The sequence below is a fragment of the Macrotis lagotis genome, chromosome 1 (genome assembly GCF_037893015.1).
Source record: "Macrotis lagotis isolate mMagLag1 chromosome 1, bilby.v1.9.chrom.fasta, whole genome shotgun sequence".
Lineage (NCBI taxonomy): Eukaryota > Metazoa > Chordata > Mammalia > Peramelemorphia > Peramelidae > Macrotis > Macrotis lagotis.
This window is the reverse complement of record NC_133658.1, coordinates 356524192-356545095: the sequence shown is the minus strand read 5'-3', so window position 1 is coordinate 356545095 and position 20904 is coordinate 356524192. Positions and strand designations below refer to the sequence as shown.

General features: G+C 41.5%; 1 protein-coding gene across 4 annotated transcripts in view; it reads left to right on the top strand.

Moving 5' to 3' along the window:
- The window catches only part of CEP250 (centrosomal protein 250), a 61694-nt gene extending 41778 nt beyond the window's left edge, over positions 1-19916 (top strand). For 2 of the 4 annotated variants that reach the window (XM_074212070.1, XM_074212068.1), the window contains 7 exons: positions 133-254; positions 1997-4504; positions 5915-6028; positions 6229-6387; positions 6549-6650; positions 7404-7466; positions 7792-19915. In XM_074212070.1, coding sequence (XP_074068171.1) covers positions 133-254; positions 1997-4504; positions 5915-6028; positions 6229-6387; positions 6549-6650; positions 7404-7466; positions 7792-8055 — 3332 coding nt within the window. In that variant the 3' untranslated portion in view covers positions 8056-19915. Of the gene's footprint in view, positions 1-132; positions 255-1996; positions 4505-5914; positions 6029-6228; positions 6388-6548; positions 6651-7403; positions 7467-7791 lie in introns of all 4 variants that reach the window. The other 2 variants (XM_074212069.1, XM_074212071.1) reach the window with 2 other exon arrangements.
- Positions 19917-20904: the final 988 nt, after the last annotated feature.

The following is a 20904-nucleotide window of genomic DNA, read 5'->3' as shown; positions in this document are numbered from 1 at the left end:
GGAGTTGCCCAACTTTCAGATTTGCAAAAGTCATATAACTTCTTCTTTTCTCCTAACTCCCCTCCACATCCTCTTCTCTATGCTTCCCCTTGCTATTTGCTCTCTCTACATCCCCTTCCTCTCCTCCCACAGAGAAATTGAAATGGGAGGGGGAGCAGAGCTCCTTGGAGACAGAGTTGGCTACACTTCAGGGGAGAGTGACCTCCCTACAGCACAGCCTGAAGAGTGCTGAGCAGCAAAGGACAGAAGCCCAGGTGAGACATTCTTGCCTCAGGGCCAGGACTGCTCTAAGTTCCCTTCTAAAACAGAAAAATTGTTCCCAAGTTGTCAAGAAACGTGGTTCCCAAGGATCCTAGAGCCCAAGACTATAGCCTGCTCCAAATTTAATTATGACCTCCCATTGCCCTGTTCCTTATGTCTTAGTACCTGTATTTTGTCCTAAGAATTGCTGGCAGGATCTTGAAGGATCTTCATTCAGTTGTTTTCTCTGGATTAAGAATTTTATTTCTCTTCAATTCTTTCCCTCTAACTCCTCTGAGCAAGAATTTGGGACACTGTGAAATAGAAATTATGGGACAAGGGCTACTCCTCAATGTTAGCTGTAGTTCAAACTTTCACTTTCATTCCCTATTCCTTTTTTGAATTGGTCCCCTTCAGTCTCTTCTTTTGTACTGTTGACCTATTCAGGTACTACCCCAACAGAGATATCCTTTCAAACACATCTGTGGCCAAGTGTATGGCAGACCATGTTCTCATCTGTTTGGTGAAATTGATTTTAATGTATATTTGCCCTTAATTCTAGAAGGATACTAATTTTTTGACTTCCTAGGAAATGGAAATTGAATGAGAATGAGAAGAGCCTCAATTAACTACCATGTCCTGTTACACAGGAGAATCTGGGGCCTTGTCTTTTACAGTTTTCATTATTCAGTCAAAATATAGGAATCATCTAACAATTTTATATGAATAATTTTTGAGGGCTAAGAATTTGGCCCTACTTTTCCAGTTGTTCTCCTAAGACTTGTGCTATTGTATTATTACCTAATAAGAATTACAAAGATGAAATTCCAGAGGTGACACTTAATACAGTAGTGAATATTATTTGGCAAAGGACAGAATGACCTACATTGGCCATTCTCTTCAGGGCTCTAGGGATGGGAGCAGAATTATTTTCAAACTACTCATGTCCCAGAATTCCAAGATGGCAGAATTAGGTGAAAAGAGTATTAAGGCATGAATCTGGAAAGCTGACATGCCCAGAGACAGGAGGTTTTTCTTCTTTTTTCTTTTTAATATTTTATTTACTTTTCCATCCACATGCAGTGGTAATTTTTTTTGAAAGATTTTTAGTTTCCCATTTTTCTCCCTCCCTTCCTCCCCTTCCCCCTAACAGAAAGCACCCTGATAGAGGCTGTACATGTATATAACCTTGCTAAACATAAATCCATATGTTGTGAAATCAAATCAAAACAGAAAAAAAAGAACATTAGTTAAAAAACATAAGACAGACTTTTAAAATTGAAAATAGAAAGCTTTGGTCTGCATTTAAACTCCATAGTTCCTTTTCTGGGTATGAATAATATTTTCCAACACCAGTCTTTTAGAATTGTCTTTGATTATTGTACATAGTTGATCATCACCTGTATGTTCTTCTGGTTCTGCTCACTTCACCCAGCATCAGTTCATGCAGGTCACTCCAGACTATTCTGAAGTCCCCCGCTTGTCTTGATTTTTTATAGAACAACAGTGTTCTATCACATTCATATAGACAATTTGTGAAACTTTTCTTCTTGAAGTCCCTTGGAGTGCAAGGATTCTGCAACTTGATTCTAGTCCAGACTTCACATATAAAGCAGTATGACTTTAGACTTAAAAGTCTCTGTATCTCAGTGAACTACTTGATAAATTGGGAATGATTTGCTCAAGCCTTGCCCTTCAGGGTAGATCATGGCAATAGGTAGTTCATTTTTTAAGACACTTCTATTTTTCTTTTCAGAAAGAACGAGAAATGTTGTGGGCAGTCAAGGAAAATTTGTTATCAGAGGTAGAACACCTTCAAACATCAGTTGCAGCTACTGAGGCACAAGCTAGTGCCTTAGAAGCCCTGGAAGAAGAACTGAGAGCAACACAGTCAGCTCTGAGACAGAAGAATGAAGAAGCAGAAAGTGAGCGGGCGAGAGCAGAGACCCTGAAGAAGAGGGATGAACAGAAAGTGGCCCAAGGGAAGGCCCTACAGGACAATCTTGATTTCCTGACCTGTTCCCTTTCTAAGAGAGAAAAGGAACTAGAAGCCCTGCAGGGAACAATTCAAAAACTTGAAGAGCAGAGAGAAACACAAAAAGTTGTGCAAGAACAACTGTCTCTGAACCTAGAGCAGAGAAGTCAAGCACTGGAATCCCAACAAGAACAGATCCGAGATCTGGAGAAACAGAAAGCTGTGCTAGAACATCTGCCTAGATCCTTGGAAGAGAAAGAGAGGCAGATAAGATCACTGAGAGAGCAGATAGAAGAGCTTGACAAAAAGCAAGAAATTCAGGGAAACATCCTTGAACATCAGGCTTTAGATTTGCAGAGGAAAATGCAAGTGATAGAGTTCCAGAGAGAACAGATTCAAGATCTTGAAAACCAGTTGATCTCTTTAGAACATTTGGCTTTAGAAGTTAAAGACAATCATCAAGAAATAGAATCCCAGAAAAAAAAGGTTGAGGACTTAGAGAACCAAAGAGAAATGCAAAGGACCACTCTGACCCATCTAACTTTGGACTTGGAGGAGAGAAGTCAGGAGATACAGTCACAGAACAAACGGATTCAAGAGTTAGAAAACCATAGTGCTCTCCTAACAGCAGATCTTGAGGAGAAAAGTCAGGAGATGAAATCTCATAGAGACCAAATGGAGGAGCTCAAGAAACAGAAGAATCAACTTACTTGGGACCTAGAGAAGAGAGACCAGGAGTTGGCACTACAAGAAGAGAAAATTCTGGCCCTGGAAGATCAAAGAATGTTGCAGAACAAATTATTAAAGGAAGACCTTGAACAGATGAAATTGGCCTTGAGGGAAAAAGACAGGGAAATTGAGTCCCAAAGACAACTCATGATTGAGCGGGAAGAGGAGGAAAGGGGGCAGTCCAAGGCCCAGCGAGGCAGTCTGGAGCACATGAAGCTGATTCTGAGAGACAAGGAGAAGGAGGTCGAGTACCAGAGGGAGAAGATACAAATCTTCCAACAGTATGGAGAACAGCAGGAGGAGCAATTGCAGGGCCTTCGGAGAAAGATTGGGGAGTTGACACGGCTCTTAACTCAGAAAGATCAAGAGTTGGAGACCCAGCAACAGCATGCTAAGAAAGCCCAGGAGAGAGGGGAATCTAGGGAAAGGGCTCTGCAGAACCAGCTGGACAGAGTGCAAGAGATTCTGCTGGCCAAAGAGCAAGATCTGGAATCCCTCCAGAAAAAGGTGCAGGAGCAGCAGGAAAGCCAGGAACAGCAGGTGAGCATTCTGCAATCATCCCTGGAACAGGCCAGGGCAGCTCTGGAGGAACGTGAGCAGGCAATTGAGGCCCAGAAGGAACAGAACTGGAAGGTGCAGCAACAACAGACAGCTGCAGAGCTGCAGGTTCAAGCTTTGGAAGAGCTGCTTAGAGATCTCAGAACTGAGTTTCAGGAACAAGAAAAGGTTCTGGAGGCCCTGCGACAACAGTGGACAGAACAGGGACACAAGCAGGAGGCACAGGCCAGGGACCAGCAGGCAGAGTCCAGTCAGTGGGAAGAACCTGCAACAGGCCAGATCCAGGTTCTCCAGGAGACCCTCAGAGCAGCACAGGTTTCCCTTCAGGAGAAAGATCAGGAGCTCCTCCAGCAGGCCGAATTGAGCCGGCGGTTGGAAGTCAGTGCAGCTGCTCTGCAGGCAGCCTTGGACTCTTGTCAGATACAGGCCCGACACCTGGAGGAGGCCCTGAGGGAGCGAGAGAATGAGATCAGAGAGCAGCAGCTGCAGCACCAAGAGACAGTCCAGCAGCTGCAGCTGACTCTGGCACGGAGGGACCAGGAGCTGAGGCACCTCAAGGAAAAAGGGCAGCAGCAAGAGGCAGCTCTGATCCAGCTGGGCAAAGGGGAGGAAAAAGAAGAGGGCAAGGTCCTGAGAGAGAATCTCAGGCATCTCCATTTGTCCCTGTCCAGAAAAGGGCAGAGACAGGGACAGGAGTCTTATGAAAGCCACAGCCTAGAGGAAGATGAAGAGGAGAAAACCTGTGAGATGGGGATGATGAAGATGTCCCTGCGTGAGATATTGCCTGTGTCTTTGGAGGAGACCAAGCTTCAGGAGGAGCTTGAGCGAATGAAGAAAGCCCTGAGGCAAACAGAGGCCCGGGAAATCGAGTGGCGAGAGAAGGCCCAAGCCTTGGCACGTTCTCTGGCTGAGAGTGAGACCAGCATCTGGAACCTACAAGAGGCAGCCCTATTCTTACAGGCCAAGGCAAGGGAGCAAAATTCTGAACAGCTACAGCTTCAGGTCAGTTCCTGGGTGGAGAAGGTTGGCTAAAATAAACTGAAGGGTCCCCCAAAACTATGCTTCTCAGGATCACCTGGCATTATGGGATTAGTGAGGTCTGGAATCAGGAGCCCAGGAAAGCAATGACATTTCAACGCTTTGAAGAGGGAGAAGCCAGGTGAAGCTGACCCCCTACTCCTAGAGAGCTAACTCATTCCATGCTCTCAGCTGTTTACTGTACTTCAGAAAAAAGCCAGATTCCTACCAGAAATTTAGGAGAAAGAAAAAAAAATACCAAAATCCTCAGTTTGTCAGGAGGGACCCAATCCCTAAAACTATGTTTTCTAATAAGGCACTCGCCTCAGTCTCTTGAGCCAACCCATGAGTTATCTTTGCCCCTTCAGATTTCCCACATTTTGTATGCCCCTCCTTTATTCAACTAACCACAATCTAATATAGTTATGCAAGTGTTGTATCCCCACCTCCCCACTGGATTGTGAGATCCATGAAGGCAGACCTTGATCTGAGTTACTACAGCTGTATATCTCCTCACCCCACCCCACCACCGCCTTACACCTAGCACACCTGTCCATAATAAGCATTTCACATGTTTGCTAAATTGAACTTGGACTCCTTTCTGGCCCTCTGTTCCTGTCTTCCCTTATCTATATCTTCGAATAATCTTGGGAGGGCAGGAATAAAGAAAGCATCAGGGGGAATACTTCTTGCTACTCATGGGGATTAACTATAGCACAAGGTCCAAGCCATGAGTGATTGCTGCCACAACACCCCTCTTGTTTCTGTTTGCCAAAGTTATTTCCTACTATTGCCTGATGCTCCTGTCAGTTGGCATATGATCAGACAAACTCAGGCTCTTCCAATCTCAGTGCTTCAGAATAAGAAAATCGGCAGCTCGGTAGATATTTTTTAATTTTAATTTTTTAAATTATTTATTCTTCCAATTATATGTAAAGATAATTTTCAATATTCGTTTTTGAAATTTTTCTTCCTTCCACCCTTCTCTTTTCATACCCTAGGATAGCAAATAATTTGATTTAGGTTATACATGGTGCTACACACATTTTTATATTATTGATTGTGTCTAGTTTTACCAGCCTGCACTCTATTCCTGCTCCCACTGACTGTTCATCCAGTGGTGGATCTATCCTTTCCCCCCACTTTACTTGAGCCTTTAGAGTCTGCCTGGCCCAGTATCACACTACTTTGAAGAATTTAATGACAGACACAGGCCTGGCTTCCTGGGAGCTTGTAGCATGGCTGCTGATGAGGAGAGACAGTGTGTTTGGATAAGAAGCCTAGTAGCACTGTGCTAAGCTCCAGGAATATGAGAAACAAGAAGACACATCCTGAAAGCCAGGCCTGGGGGGGAGGCAGCTGTGGCTTTACTGACCATTTTTGGCTGCTCCACAGGAGCAGTTGCAGCTCACAAGACAAACTCTAGAGGAGGAGCAGGGCCAGAGCCAGGGCTTAGCTGTGGGGGCAGAACCAGAGCTCCGGGGAGCCCAGGCTGCAGCCCAAGGAGAGGTAAGTCAGAGTGGATTGGGGAGTAGGGTGTCCCAAAGGAGAAGGGAGATGAAGGAGGAGCCCTTTTTTTCATGGCCAGATTCTGGAGGTCTACTTCTATCTTGGCAGAGCCAGGACCCTGAACTCTGTTCTTTCCCTCTCTCCCCAACTTGGTTGAGGGACTTGACAGTGCATATCTCATCAGAAAGTGTCCCCTTCAGGTCACTGAACCAGGTGATGATGGATCTTGTACAGAACTTGAGAAGACAAAAAAATGCCAACAAAGATTAAAGTACCTCCTGCATGCTATGGCAAGTCTAGAGCATGAGAGGAACCGGCTTCAGCAACACAACTTCCAATTAAGGATCACCCTAGAGCATGTGAGTAATTGGACCCCTGTTCACACCTAGGCAGATTACCCACCTGAGCCCACTCCTTTTGAATTCCAATCTTTTCCCTCCCCATGTCCCCTATGGGAAGGGGGCTTCATTCTGACTTCTATGCCCAAGAGGACTGACCATGTTTTTTTCCCTGGCAACAGGTAGAGCGGGAACGGAAAAAGCTGAAGAGGAATCTCAGCCATATGACCCATGCTGCGACTCCCCTGCAAAGCAAGACTACAACCTTCACACCAGCCCAACAGGTAATTGTTTTCCCTAACTCCTAGACTTTGTCAGGATACTTAAGATCCAGATTTCTGGGGAGGGCAAGGATAAGACCCAGTTTGGAAAGTGGGACACTTGCTTCAGCCCATCCAAGAGCTTCTCAAGACCTGGCTCAAGATGAGCCAGCTGACTCCTAGTTCCTGTTCTCCTGTTAGCTTCCCAAGCACTGTACAGCAGAGGAAGAGGCTATGGCCTGGCCCAACTGACCCCTTAACCACATGAAGATGGGAACTACAACCTCCCTGTTGTATTACATAGTTGTAATTCAGGAATCTTTTAATGATGGTTGCCATATGACAGATCCCTCCTGTCCCAACCAGGACAGCTGTCTGAGACACCTTTCCTTAGCAAGGCTCACCCATACTAATCTGGTGGTCAGAACTAGACATGTAGTCTCTCTATGTCATCCCCATTTATTCCTCCCCAGCATCAGAACCAGGTATACTCACACAACACAGGAGTGAGCAAGGTGGGGGGGGGTGAGGGAGTTGCTGATCCCCTAAGGGTCTCTTCTTCCTTGAGGCTTCAGCCTACCCAGAATTCTGAACACCAGGGTCCTCTTTGCAGCACTAGATAGCCCCCAGTGAAGTCAGGAGAATGCCATTCCTTTTTTAACTGTGGCATACCTGCTCTTGCTCTCTGGAAACCAAAGAAAGCAGAGACTCTGATTCTTGGGGGCAAGGGATGGGGTGAATGGCAGCTCTACAGAATTGTGATCATGTTTTTCTCAGCAGGAAAAAGGAAGACAGGAGACTTCCTCAGAGCTGAAAAACATAGCCGACTTACAGAGGCAGGTGAATACTTGTGGCTTCAGTGCCTTTTTTTTTTTTAAACCCTTTCTGGAAGCTGACTAACATGTCTTCATTAAGCTCTGACTTTGTGTCAACCTTGTTAATAAGATATAGTCTCTGCCCTCAAAATCTCATAGTCTAATTGAGAAAGACTCTCAAAAAACAATTAGAAGTCAGGCATACCACCAAGATAGAATCATATTCTAGACTACTTCTCTCATCTCCAGAGAGCAGAGGGCTTCCTGGGTGAGGCATGTGGAGGAATTTTATTTCTGCCTGGCCAAGGGACAAGAGGCCAGCAGGCAGGCAGCCCTCTCACTCCCCACAGGTGACCGTTCTGCAGGCACAGCTGGCACTGGAGCGGCAGCAGAAACAGGACTACATCTCCCGCTGCGTGCAGACAAACCGAGAGCTGACAGACCTGCATCACAGCCTTTCCCACTCACTGTGGGCCGTAGCTCAGGCCCCTGAAGCAAATGTTCTGGAGGCAGAGGCCCGAAAGCTTGATAAGTCATTGACTCACAGCCTGACATCTCCTAGGCCCACTCCTCTATGTTGCACTCCCAGACCAGCCCAGGCTAACTACCATTAGTTGATGGTGTATAATGGAGGCAGGACTTAAAGGGTCAGTGTTAGAAGCCACAATCAACACACTTGTGAAGAACTCAGGTCTCCCCGCCCGCCCCCCCCCCCCCCCCCGACCCCGCAGTCATTTCTTGAAAGTGAAGACTCTTAATCCTAACCTGGATTTTGCTAGAGCAAAAATTAGAGCCAGTTTTTCTGTGCCAGCATACAAGGCACCCTGTTGGTGCTCTGAACTAGAGGGACAGAGATGTAGGGTCAGGGCAGCCCTTCCCTGATGCCCTCCCTCATTGGTATTTCCTTCCCATAAAGGGGTATGGGCCCTGACTGTGATGCATTCCCAGGCTTCTGGTGTTTACCTGTATTTATTGAAGCCATCTGTTCTATCTAGCCCCTTATAATAAAGTATTCTCTGTTTTCCTTTGCTCTTCTATCCTTCGTTTGTCAGACCTTTCTGTTTGTACATGATGAGCTCATGGAAGTCCTGAGGCCAGCACAGCTCTAGCCACTTCCATATATCCATCAGTCAATTGGTGTAGGTTTATTGAACTATCTGGAGCTGAGCCCTCCGCTAAGTACTGAACTAGATATAGAAGTCTAACAGAGAATCCAGTCCATTTAGGAAAAAAAAAAGATTCATATACATGGAATAATTAGAGCGTAATTACCACTAAATTGTAATACTCTAAGAAAAGTGTTTCTTGACTTATTAATAATGACTGCCAATAGCATCATCCTCATCCATAGTATAGGGATTCAGAGGAGAACAGTAGCAGGGAGGTACAAGGTACAAGGTCCCCAACTGCCTGAAGCTTTCTCTTAAGGAAACTCTACATCCTGCTATTATGGGAAAGCTCGGAATTAGTTCTTCATAGATGAAGTAGTGCCACCCACCTACCAGAAAGCCACTTAATCCATTCATCAGACTGAGAGGTTTTTACCAGGTGCAAAAAAGACAGAAGGAATTGAGGGGCAGACATTGAAGCATTTCAATGGATTTCTGATGTTGTTGATGTCTGGGCTCTCTCCAGGGGTCTGGAGCACTCTCAGTCCAAATCTTTTTTTTCTGTGTATCTCTTGTACATTCCTTCCATATATGCTCATCTGAATGGGAAGGGTGTCCATCCAGGCCTCTGCTTTAGATTTCCTAAAGGTACTAATGCAGCAGAACACCTATCTTTTTTTTTGTTGTTTTAGGTTTTTGCAAGGCAATGGAGTTAAGTGGCTTGCCCAAGGCCACACAGCTAGGTAATTATTAAGTGTCTGAGGCTGGATTTGAACTCAGGTACTCCTGACTCCAGGGCCAGTGCTCTATCCACTGTGCCACCTAACTGCCCCTACACCTGTCTGTCTTGCTTGTGTGACTTAACCAATTTCCTTTTCCAATCAGTTAATCAGTGGTTGTGTATTAAATGCCTGTGATGTGTTCCAGACACTAGGGATGCAGATGCAAAAATTGAAATAATCTCTACTGTCAAGGGAGGGTATATTTTGTCAGGAAGTGGGAGAGACAACATGACCTATGCCATATTTACAGAATAAATACAAGTTAGGAAGAGAGGGCTGTGGCAACTATTTTTGAGTCTTTAAGGCAATTTTTGTTCTACATCAGATGTTGTTTTGATCCCCAAAGAGTAAGTCCAGTGAAAATCTGTGTTCTTTTATACTTTTCAGTCCATTGTTTGTTGAAGAATAGTCTACTGTAGAATGCTATTTGCAGAGACCTGCCTGTACCCTTCTCATACCTTCAATCAAGGATGTTATCAGTATGTTTCATAAAAGTTGTCTATAGCTGGGAAAGAGGCATCTGGAATGTTAGTTATAAATATTCTGTTACTTTTAGATTTTTTTCCTTCCATCCTTTCTTTCTCCTTCAAATAGCTTGAGAATCATAGCCCTTTGCATTTCCTCATGCAGACTGAGATGTTGGAATACAAATTTGATCCCTACACTAAGAATAGAACAGTAATGAAAAGAATTTTCTACCATTTTTCTCTTTAAAGTTTTACTATCATTTATATTCTAAAATGGTATTGCCATTAGCTGCTCTATATCTCTCATTGGCATTTACCATGAGTTAGTTCCCTCTTCTCCCTTCATCACATATTACATACTTTCTCCCACTGTCTCCTCCTTCACCTGTTTCACATAATGAAGTGATCCTATTCCTGACCATGTGATCCAATTCCAGCCCATCTCCTCCAATTCATTGTCCCCTCTATTATCCTATTCTTTCTCTTATTTTCATTCTCTTATTTACTGGTTCATTTTCTACTACCTACAAATAGGGCCATGTCTTCAACATCCTGAATAAAACACTTAAGTGATCCTTCCCTCCCCATTAACTATCATTCTCTATCTCCTCTGCCCTTTGTAGTGGAATTCAAAACCATCTAGGTGCTTCAATTTTCTTCCCTCCAAGACTCTTCTGAACCTCTTATAATCCTGTTTTGGACCTGACATCATTCCACCAAAACTGCCAGTCGTTTCTTAGTTGCCAAATCCAATGGCCTTTTCTCTGTTCTCATTCTCCTTGATTTCTCTGTAACTGTTGATCACTCTTCTCTTCTCTGTAGGTTTTTTGGGATACCATGCTTTCCTAGTTCTACCTATCTATCTGACTGCTGCTCTGACTCCTTTACTGCATTTTCTTCCAGATCATACCCTCTAATCTTAGCTGTCTTACTGTCTGGGACCATTTTCTGCTTTATACTGCTTCATTTGGTGATCTCATCAGGCTCCATGGATTTAATTACATCTCTTTGCTGATGATTCTCAAATCTACCTATCCTTTTCAGAATTCTGTTTCCAGTCTTGCATCTTCAACTGCCTTTCAGACATCTTGAACTGAATGTCTTGTTAACATCTTAAACTCATCGTATCCAAAACATAACATTACTTTTCCCCCAAGCCCTACCCTCCTCTTACCTTCCCTTCAACTGTAGAAGACAATACCATCCTCCTAGTCCCTCAGGCTTACAACCTAGTCATCCTGGACTCATCACTGTCTTTCAACCCCATATCCAATCTATTGCCTTCTTTTCTGACATAGATGTTGGCACATAAACTTGAATTATTTTGATGGCAGTCTTGGAAATGACCAAATGTCCAATGAAATGATATTTTTGTTCATTTGAATGTATATTGAAACTAACACTACTAACTTTTATTCTAAGAGACCCAGTGAGCCATCCTATACAGCTGCAACTTTCTTTTGTTTTTTGATTTCACCCATTTGATTCTTGGAAATTGCCTGTTGTCATAGTTCAGGTAAGGTGGCAGCCCTCTGAGTAGAGAGAGAAGAGCAGGGGGCAGCTAGGTGACTCAATGGATAGAGCACCAGCCCTGGAGTTAGGAGGACTTGAGTTCAAATCCCACCTCAGACACTTAATAACTACCTAGCTGTGTGACCTTGGGCAACTCACTTAACCCCACTGCCTTCCAAAAAAAAAAAGAGAGAGAAGTGAAAAAGATGTTTGGTAAGTAGAATCACCATAGCTTAAAAAGATGCTTGCAGTTCCCAAGAACCAAAGATACATTTGTCTACTGGGACATTTATTCATAAAGATTTCCAAACACTTGCCTCTACTATGGAGCTCTCTCCAGGCATTTTCCAATCTTATCTCATGATGCAGCCCCTTATAGAGGCTTCAAGGCTCTGTCAGACCTTCCTCCAATACTGTCTTTTAATGTACAGCTCTTCACAGGTGCCTTCTCAAGTTGTGCTGGTCAGTTTACAGGGCTTTGTTACAGGTGACCTTCCCCTCACTACAGCTAGTGAATAAGGTTGGCCTGAAACCCTTTGTTGTGCATCTTTTCTCTCTGAAAGCTGAACCTCTCATAATGTCTTTCTAGTAATGGTGCTAGTACTCATTGATAAATTTCAAAATCCCAAACAAGGAGACCTAGACCAAAGAGGGAGAGATATATGGGGGTGGGGAGTAAAACCAGAGCCCCCTTTCTTGTAGCTTCTCACCCACTCATTTGTACACAAGGCATATATGCATTGTGCCCGGTGGAAGGGAACTTCCAGTTCTCATTTATGTACTTGAGGAACATGAAACTGACCATAGGAGGGCAGCAAGAACTGACCTAAGAGCCAGGTGACATAAGGCTCTAGAAGGTGAGAGAGTACCTGATCACAGCCAAAGTAAAGGGGATCTGTCCTTACTGTATCTTCCTCTCCCCCTCTTTTTACCTCATCTGCATCTGCTTTGATCTGAGTGGGATAAAGAGTTGGGTCTTAGTTAATTTGAAAATGGATAAGGAATTGGTGAATGACCTTAGGCCTATAGGTAACATTGCTGTTTTTCTTATGGCTGATATCCCCTGACTTCCAGAATTGCCACCGTCCCCAAGGTCCTTCGAGGTCTGTGGTTGTTTCCCAAGACCAGCATCTCTACTCCCAGGTAGCCTCTGGTCTGGCTATCCCATAGAAACAAGTCTTCCCCAACCCAGAATAATAGCCGTTGACACTGAAATTCTCCATGTCCTGTACCTCTGGATGTTAGGGGAGGGGGTCTTCCATCAGTGCCCTGTCAGTTCCCATCATACATACTGATTGGAAGGGCACTGGCAGCAAATGGATCCCTCGGGACAAGGTCTTGTGCACTCTCTGGGTATATCAGGTATACTGAGGTGTGTTTCTCTACAGTCTTCTCAAAGTCTTGGTCAGGGATCTCTCATCCCAAAGAAGGGAGAGGTAGAATTTAGGGATAAAGATTTGCTTTAGGGGCGGCTAGGTGGCATAGTGGATAAAGCACCGGCCCTGGAGTCAGGAGTACCTGGGTTCAGATCTGGTCTCAGACACTTAATAATTACCTAGCTGTGTGGCCTTGGGCAAAAGCCACTTAACCCTGTTTGCTTTGCAAAAACTTAAAAAAAAAAGAAAAAAGAAAAAAAAAGATTTGCTTTAGTATCTTTGCCTTGCACCATCCCTGCCATGACCCCAAGTCCAGCCTGAATATAGTATCATGACAATTAATGGGGTAAGGGATATCATTCTATAGACTCAGCTCTTGATGTGAAGAAGAATCTGAGTCCATAGAATGATATCCTTTACCTAGGTACTATCATAAAATGTTGGGTTGATCAAAAATGGGAAGAGAGTAGGTAACAAGGCCTAGCAGAGAGAGTGGAAAGCTTGCTGTCTGGCCCCAGTAGGGGATCCAAGGTCAACTTGAAGCACTGATCAAACCAAGGAGAAACACCCAACTGGTGGACACACAGGGAGAATCTGTGGGATCTTGGGGGCAACCACAGACTTCAGAAGGACACTGTGGATGGTGGCAATTCTAAAAGTCAAAGGATATCAGCCATAGAAAAAAACATCAATGTTACCCATAGGCCTAAGTTCTCCACCAATTCCTCATCCAGTTTTAAGGAAGTTGTTCTCCTTTTGCATGATAAGTCATACATAGATCTAGAAAAAGAAGACTTCAAAGCTCTGGGCAGCCCTAATATTGTCCACAGCTTCATTTCCAACTCTAGCCAAGAATCAGGACACTATAGGCCCCAAGAATGTGAGGAAGGAAGAAGCTATAGGCTCCACACAACTAGATCTAACTACCTACACCCTATAAAGGAAGGAGGGAATTCCACCAAAAGCTGAAGTGAAGGTTGAAGAGACAGTAAAATTTGGTAGTTTATGCAATTTCTCTGAGAGTAGGAAAGGTTGACTTAAAGGCATCACTAGTATTAAAAAGTCTATCTGTGACTCAATTATAGAACAGACATTGTGACCCCCTTGACTTAAGAGTCCTAAGATACCAGCTGCTCATAACCAGCAACCTGATTAAGGAGGGGACTCAGAATTCAAGCATCTGTTGACAAGAGAAAGGGAGAAAAATCTCTGCCAAGGTTGGTGTGATGGACAGGCCTGAGAAGTGATGCTGACTACTTTCACAGTCAACAAGCATTTATTAAACTGTTACTATTTGCCAAGCACTGTTTCTGTGCTAAATTCTGTGCAAAAAAAAGGGGAAAAAAAGAGTTCCTACCCTTAAGCAACTGCCTTCCTATTCTAATGGAGTAGACAATATGTAAATAACTAAATGCATACAAGATATAAAATCAGAGAAGGTAGCTGATGTATAGGAACAGTATGGGAAACAGAATAGCTCTCTAGCATCCACAGAACCAAGTCTCAGAAAATCAAGAGTTGGAAGAGTCTCTAGTATAAATCAAACCTAAAGAGGAATCCTCCTTAGAGCATCCATAACACATGCTTATCTGGCAACTTCTTGAAGAACTGTGAGGGGGAACTCACTACCTCCTGAGGTTACCAGTTTCACTTTTTGTTAGTTTTAATTGAAGTTTTTCCTTACAATGAGCCAAAAAAAAAAATCTTATCTCTGGAACTTCCTACTGGAATTAAACAGGACACAAGAATAATCATTCTACCACGTATGTGTCAACCCTTTAATTACTAGAGCTATCACATTCTCACTGAATCTTCTCTGGGCCAGTTCTTTCAACCATTCCTCCCATTAATTGGATGGAGCCAGTGTTAAGTGGAAATGTTTTGAACTTGAAGTGAGCAGAGAAGGAGGATACCTAGGTTCAAATCTTGCCTCCAACCCTTACAAGTATATGTCCATATATAAATTCACACCTTCTTTGTACTTTAGTTTCTTCATTTATAGAGTGAGGATACCTATAATGCAAGTATATAATATATATGTACATAAATAATTATGTTATATATATATTCATATCCAGGTCTTCATGATTCCATTTCAGGTTTTCTTGGTAAAGGTACTGGAGTGGTTTGCTATTTCCTTCTCCAGCTCATTTTATAAATGAGGAAACCAAGGCAAACAAGTTTAAGTAACTTTCCCAGGGTCACACAACTAGTAAATATCTGAGCCCAGATTTGACCTTCCCCCAGAAGAGAAATCTTCCTGACTCCAGGCTTGATATTCTGACTATTGTGCCATCTAGCTGCCTTAACAGTGTATTAGTGTCCCAATTTTTCCCTATCCCCTCCAACATTTGTCATTTTCTCTTCTATCATTTTAGCCAATCTGATGTATGAGATAATACCTCAAAGTTGTTTTAATTTGTATATCTCTAATCAATAATGATTTAGAATGTTTTTTCACAACTATGTTTAGCTTTGATGTCTTTCAAAAATTGCCAATTCATATCCTGCAACCATTTATCAATTAGAGAACTACTTATATTGTAAATGTGACTAATTTCTCTAAATATTTGAGGGAAGACCAAAGAGACTGTATAAATCCCCCCTTCCAATTTTCTGCTTTCCTTATAATCTGTCTACATTGGTTTTATTTGTACAGAAACTTTTAAATTTCATATAATCAGAAATAACCAGGCATTTTCACTGGTTGTTTTCCATATCTGGAATGCTCTTCCTCCTCCTTTCTTCCTCCTGACTTCCCTCAAGTCTCAGCTTAAATCCTATCTTCTATAGGAAGGCTTTCTCAATCCCCCTTCATTTTAGTGCCATCCCTCTGCTGATTATCTCCTTTTTTGTACATATTTATTTACATGTTACTTCCCCCTTTAGACTGACTTTGAGTTCCTAGAAAGAAAGGGCTTTTACCTTTCTCTGTGTTTCCAGAGTTAGCACAATGTGTCCACATAATAGGCACTTAATAAATGTTTATTGCCTAACTATTCCCTTTGGCCACCAACCAACATGTTACATGCAACTTGATTCCCTGACTGCATCTGTCCATACAACACTATGTTGTTATAAACTATTCTAGTCCATCCTAGAGTTAATTCTTGCTACCTACCCACCTACTTAGCCTAAAATATGCATGATAACCCTCTGTGAATTTTTTCTAACTTGAGAAAGAACACTTGTTTTCCAAAAATAGTATCTTTTCCCTCTAATTACATGTAAAGATAGGGTTCAACATTCATCTTTATAAGATTTTTAGTTCCAAATTTTTCTCACTTCTTCCTTCCCCTCACCTCTCCCCTAGACAGTAAGCAATCTGATACATATACAATCATGTTAAATATATTTCTACATTAATCATGTTGGGAAGGAAAAATAAAGAGAAAAGACAAGGAACAACAACAGAAATGTGAAAATAGCATGCTTTGATCTGCATTCAGGCTCAACCAGCTTTTTCTTCAGTTATAGATTCTCATTTTCAATTATGAGTCTTTTGAAATTGTCTTGGATCACCATTTTGCTGAGAAAAGCAAAGTCTATCATAATTGAACATCAATCAATGTTGCTATTATTGTATACAGTGTTCTTCTGGTTCTGTTCATTTCACTCAACATCAGTTCATATACAGGTTTTTCTGAAATCCACCTGCTCATCATTTCTTATAGCACAATAATATTCCATTTCATTCACATACAACAATTTATTCAGCCATTCACCAATTGATGGACTTATCCTGATTTCCAATTATTTCCACCCCAAAAAGAGTTGTTATAAATATTTTTATACATGTTGTTCCTTTTCCCTTTTTTATGATCTCTTTAGAATCCAGACCCTAGTAGTGGCATTACTGAATCAAAGGACATGCAATTTGATGATCCTTTGGGCATAGAACTGCTGGTTTTGAAAGATGAAGCTTTGAAGGTAGACTTACTTATGGATTTTGTAACTACAAGAGAGGAAGAGATGATGCTTGTAGGAACTAGTACCAATAAGACATTACTGACAGTAGAACTGATAGACAACTGAGTCAGATTTATAAGAATATAAGTCAGGGGAAACTAGGTGGCACAGTCTTTTGATGGAGCACTTACTGGTCCTGTAGTCAGGAGGACCTGAGTTCAAATCCAGCCTTAGACACTTGACACTTAGCTGTGTAACCTTGGGCAAGTCACTTGACTCCATTGCCTTGCCAAAAAAAAACCCAAAATAAAATAAGAATATAAATCATTCCAGAATTGGTAAATAGTCAAAGGATATGAACAGGCAGTTTTCAGATGAAGAAATTTAATCTCTACTTATAGGGGAAAATGCCCTAAATCACTGATTAGAGAAATGCAAATTAAAACAACTCTGTGGTACCATCTCACCTATCAGACTGGCTAATATGACAGAAAAGGAAAATGTTGGATGTTGAAGGGGATATGGCGAAACTGGAACACCAATGCCGTGTTGGTGGTGAACTGTTCCAACCATTCTGGGGAGTAAACAGGAACTGTGCCAAAAGGGCTATAAAACTGTGCAGACTTTGATTCAGTACTAGGTGGCAAAGTAGATAGAGAACCAAGCCCAGAAGCAGAAGGACCTGCATTCAAAACTAACCTCAGACATTTGATACTTACTAACTGTATGACCTTGGGAGAGTCACTTAACCCTAACTACCTGATCCATATCTGGCCAATGGACCCAGGTGGCTCTAAAGTAGAAAGTGAAGCTGGTGATGTAGCACAACCCCCCTCACTCAAATCTAATTCACATGCTTATCATGGTATCACCTCCCTGATGTCATAGTCTTCTTCCAGAAAGAAGGACACAGATCAATACCATTACAAAGTCTGTATCCCAAAGAAATCATAAAAAAAGGAAAAAGACCCACATGTACAAAAATATAGCCACTCTTTATAATAACAAAGAATTAGAAATTCATCAACTGGGACATGACTGAACAAATTGTGGTAATTGAATGTGATGGAACAGTATTGTTCTATAAGATATCAGGAGAAATCAGAAAAGACTTGCTTGAACTGATGCTGACTGAAATGAACAGAACCAGAACGGTTACACGCCAGTAGCAATACTGGGTGATGATCAACTAGGATGAACTTGTTCATTTCAACAGTACAATAATCAAATAATTCTAAAAAACTTGTGAAAATACCATCCATATTCAGAGAAGTAACTGGGAAGTTTAAATACAGACCAAAGCTTATCTTCAATTCTTAAAAGTTGTCATATATTTTATCATTTTTTCTCTCATTTTTTCCCTTCTGTTTGAATTTGATTCTTCTTTCACAACATTATTAATATAGATTTATGTTTAAGATAGTTATACATGTATAGCCTATATTAGATTGCTTTCTGTCAGGAGAAGGGAGGAGGGAAGGTAGGAAAGGAAAAAAATTGTAAAATTCAAAATCCTGCAAAAAAAAAGATTGTTGAAAACTACTGTTGCATGTAGTTGGAAAAATAAATAAAATATTTAGATTAAAAAAATTATGAACAGGTGGATTGCAGGAAAACCTGGAAAGATTTACATCAACTGATGCTGAGTGAAGTGAACAGGAGAACATTGTAAACATTAAAAGCAACATTGTATAATGATTGTCCATGATAGACCTAGATCCTCTGAACAATTCAATGAGCAAAGTCAAATCCTAAAAACTTGTGATGGAAAAGGTCATCCAAATCCAGAGGAAAAATTATGGAGTCTGAATGCAGATAAAAACATACTATTTTCACTTTTGAAAATCTGTTTTATGTTTTTTTTATTCTCATGTTTTTTTTCTCCTTTGTTTTGATTCTTCTTTCATAACATGATTAATATGGAAATATGTTAAACAAGATTGTACTTGTACAACTTATATTACTCACTGTCATGGGGAGGAGGAGGGGAGGAATGGTGACAAAATGTGGAACTCAAAATCTTACAAAAAATGAATACTGAAAACCATCTTTACATGTAATTGAGAAAAAATAAAATTTAAAAATAAAAAATAAGACAGCGCAAAAGTATGTTCTCTAAAGCTAGAGATCTCACTGGAAAGTCTGTTGAACCCAATTCATATCAGGGCCTTAAGGGAGTGAGATTCACAGTGTAAGTGAGGATGAGATCTGGGAACATGTCCCAGTAATAAGTGGGTTGGCCACATTATAGTGAATTGCAGAGTTAAACAGAGGAGTTATGCTGATCACTGAGGCTGTTCCGGATTCTGTCAATTTGGTAGACTAGATATCTCAAGTCTCAAGTATATGGTACAGGGTTTCTGACCCTGCTAATGCCTTTTTGTGTATTCTTGTGGCTGAGACTAGTTAACAACATTTTGTTTCACCCAGGAAGAATCCCATTTTGCCTTTACTATCCTTCCAGAGGAGTATCTGAACTCTCCCCAATACTATCACATTCTGGTAGGAAAAGATCTAAAAATAGGCTTCACTTCCTAAAGCCAATAATGTTCCTCATACTGATGATTTTGGTTAGCAATTTTGACCAGACCTGTGATGGAAAAGCCCTGGTGTCTTAAGACCTTGGACCCTATTCATTTTAAAGATTATATGTTCTCTTGTTCTCTTCTTCAAAATTCCATTTTATATGGCTTTATTCTCCAAGTAGGATGTTGCTCAGAAACTATGTAGATCGTTCTCAAACCTGACTCAGAAATTCTCAGACTTGTGATTACCCACATCTATTTTTCAAAGATAGTGCTTCCCAGGAAGTCTCCTTTCTCTGCTAGAAAACTATACCCCCTGGACCTTATTGCCTAGGAAATTCAATATCTCTACTCTTCTTGGTTGGGAGTTCAGAAATTATTCCCCTTGCTAACCAAATTAAACCCAGTTCAACTCCAGCCATAGACCCTCTGTATCTTCAGTTTCCTCAACTATAAAATGGGGATAAAAATAGCTCTTACACCACAGGGTTACTGAGAATCAAATAAGTATTTTAAAAGAGCTTTGCATAGTGCCTGGCATCTAAGAAACAATTAATAAATGGTTTTTTGTTCCTCCTTCCTACTACCATGCATTTCTTCTGCTATAGGTTGCCATTTCTGCTTCTACTGGGAGAAAGGGAAGTGGGGAAGAGACACATTGTCCCATCACATCCTCATCTTTTTTGGACTGAAAAAGAATAAGGGAAAGGGTAGAGAGCAAATTTCCAATATCCTATGGACTAAATTCTATAACAGAAATCATCCCCAGGAGAAATGACATTTTAAAGATACAATAACAAACAATTTAGGTTAGAAAGGAAAAAGTTGTATGAAGAAAATAATTTGGATTAAGAGAAAACTCTCTGGGGCATCTAGGTGGTGCTGTGGATAGGGCACTAACCCTGGAGTCAGAAGTACCTGGGTTCAAATCCGATCTCAGACACTTAAAAATTACCTGGCTATGTGGCCTTGGGCAAGCCACTTAACCCCATTTGCCTTGCAAAAAATCAAGAGAGAGAGAGAGAGAGAGAGAGAGAGAGAGAGAGAGAGAGAGAGAGAGAGAGAGAGAGATCTCTGATTTGGAAATTTAAAATTCCACTTAGATTTGTAAATCACATGTACAGAAGACAGAAGTAAGGGTAAGTAACAAGATGAATAAAAAAATGTGAATGGTCTTACTGTATGTCAGAAATATTGAACTTCAGAATACAGTAAGGCCAACAAGGAATAATCAGAACCACAAATAGGATAGGGTTTCTTTTAACTATATTGGGGGAAAGATTCAAATAAAAGAGAAAACCATTGCTTAGAGTGGATAGAATGATTATGTAGGCTAGAGAAAGAACTACTGAACTCTAATTTTTCTTCTACTTTCTCTGCCAAGAAAAATAAACTATGAACTGGAAAGGACAGAGCAAAAACATGGCTAATAGGATGATGAAACCCAAGATAAAAAAGGAAATAATGAGAGAACCTAGAGCTATTTGGGAAGAGTTCAAGCACTCATGTCCTGAGAATTATTTCCAAGGATACTGGGAAACTGGTAAATGTGATTGTTGAGCCTGCCAATAATCTTTCAAAGATTATTGGCAGCCTTTCTTTCCAATGTGCTCCTGGATAGGACTGCTCCCACTAAATAAAAATGAAAAGAAAAAGGACTTGTCTGGTATCAATTAGGTGGTGACTAGGGAATGTAGTATTGGCATTCAAATATGAATTCATGAAGTGGACTTCAAAAATTATGTTCTGAAGGAAATCCATGCATCAGTCATAAAAGAGAAAG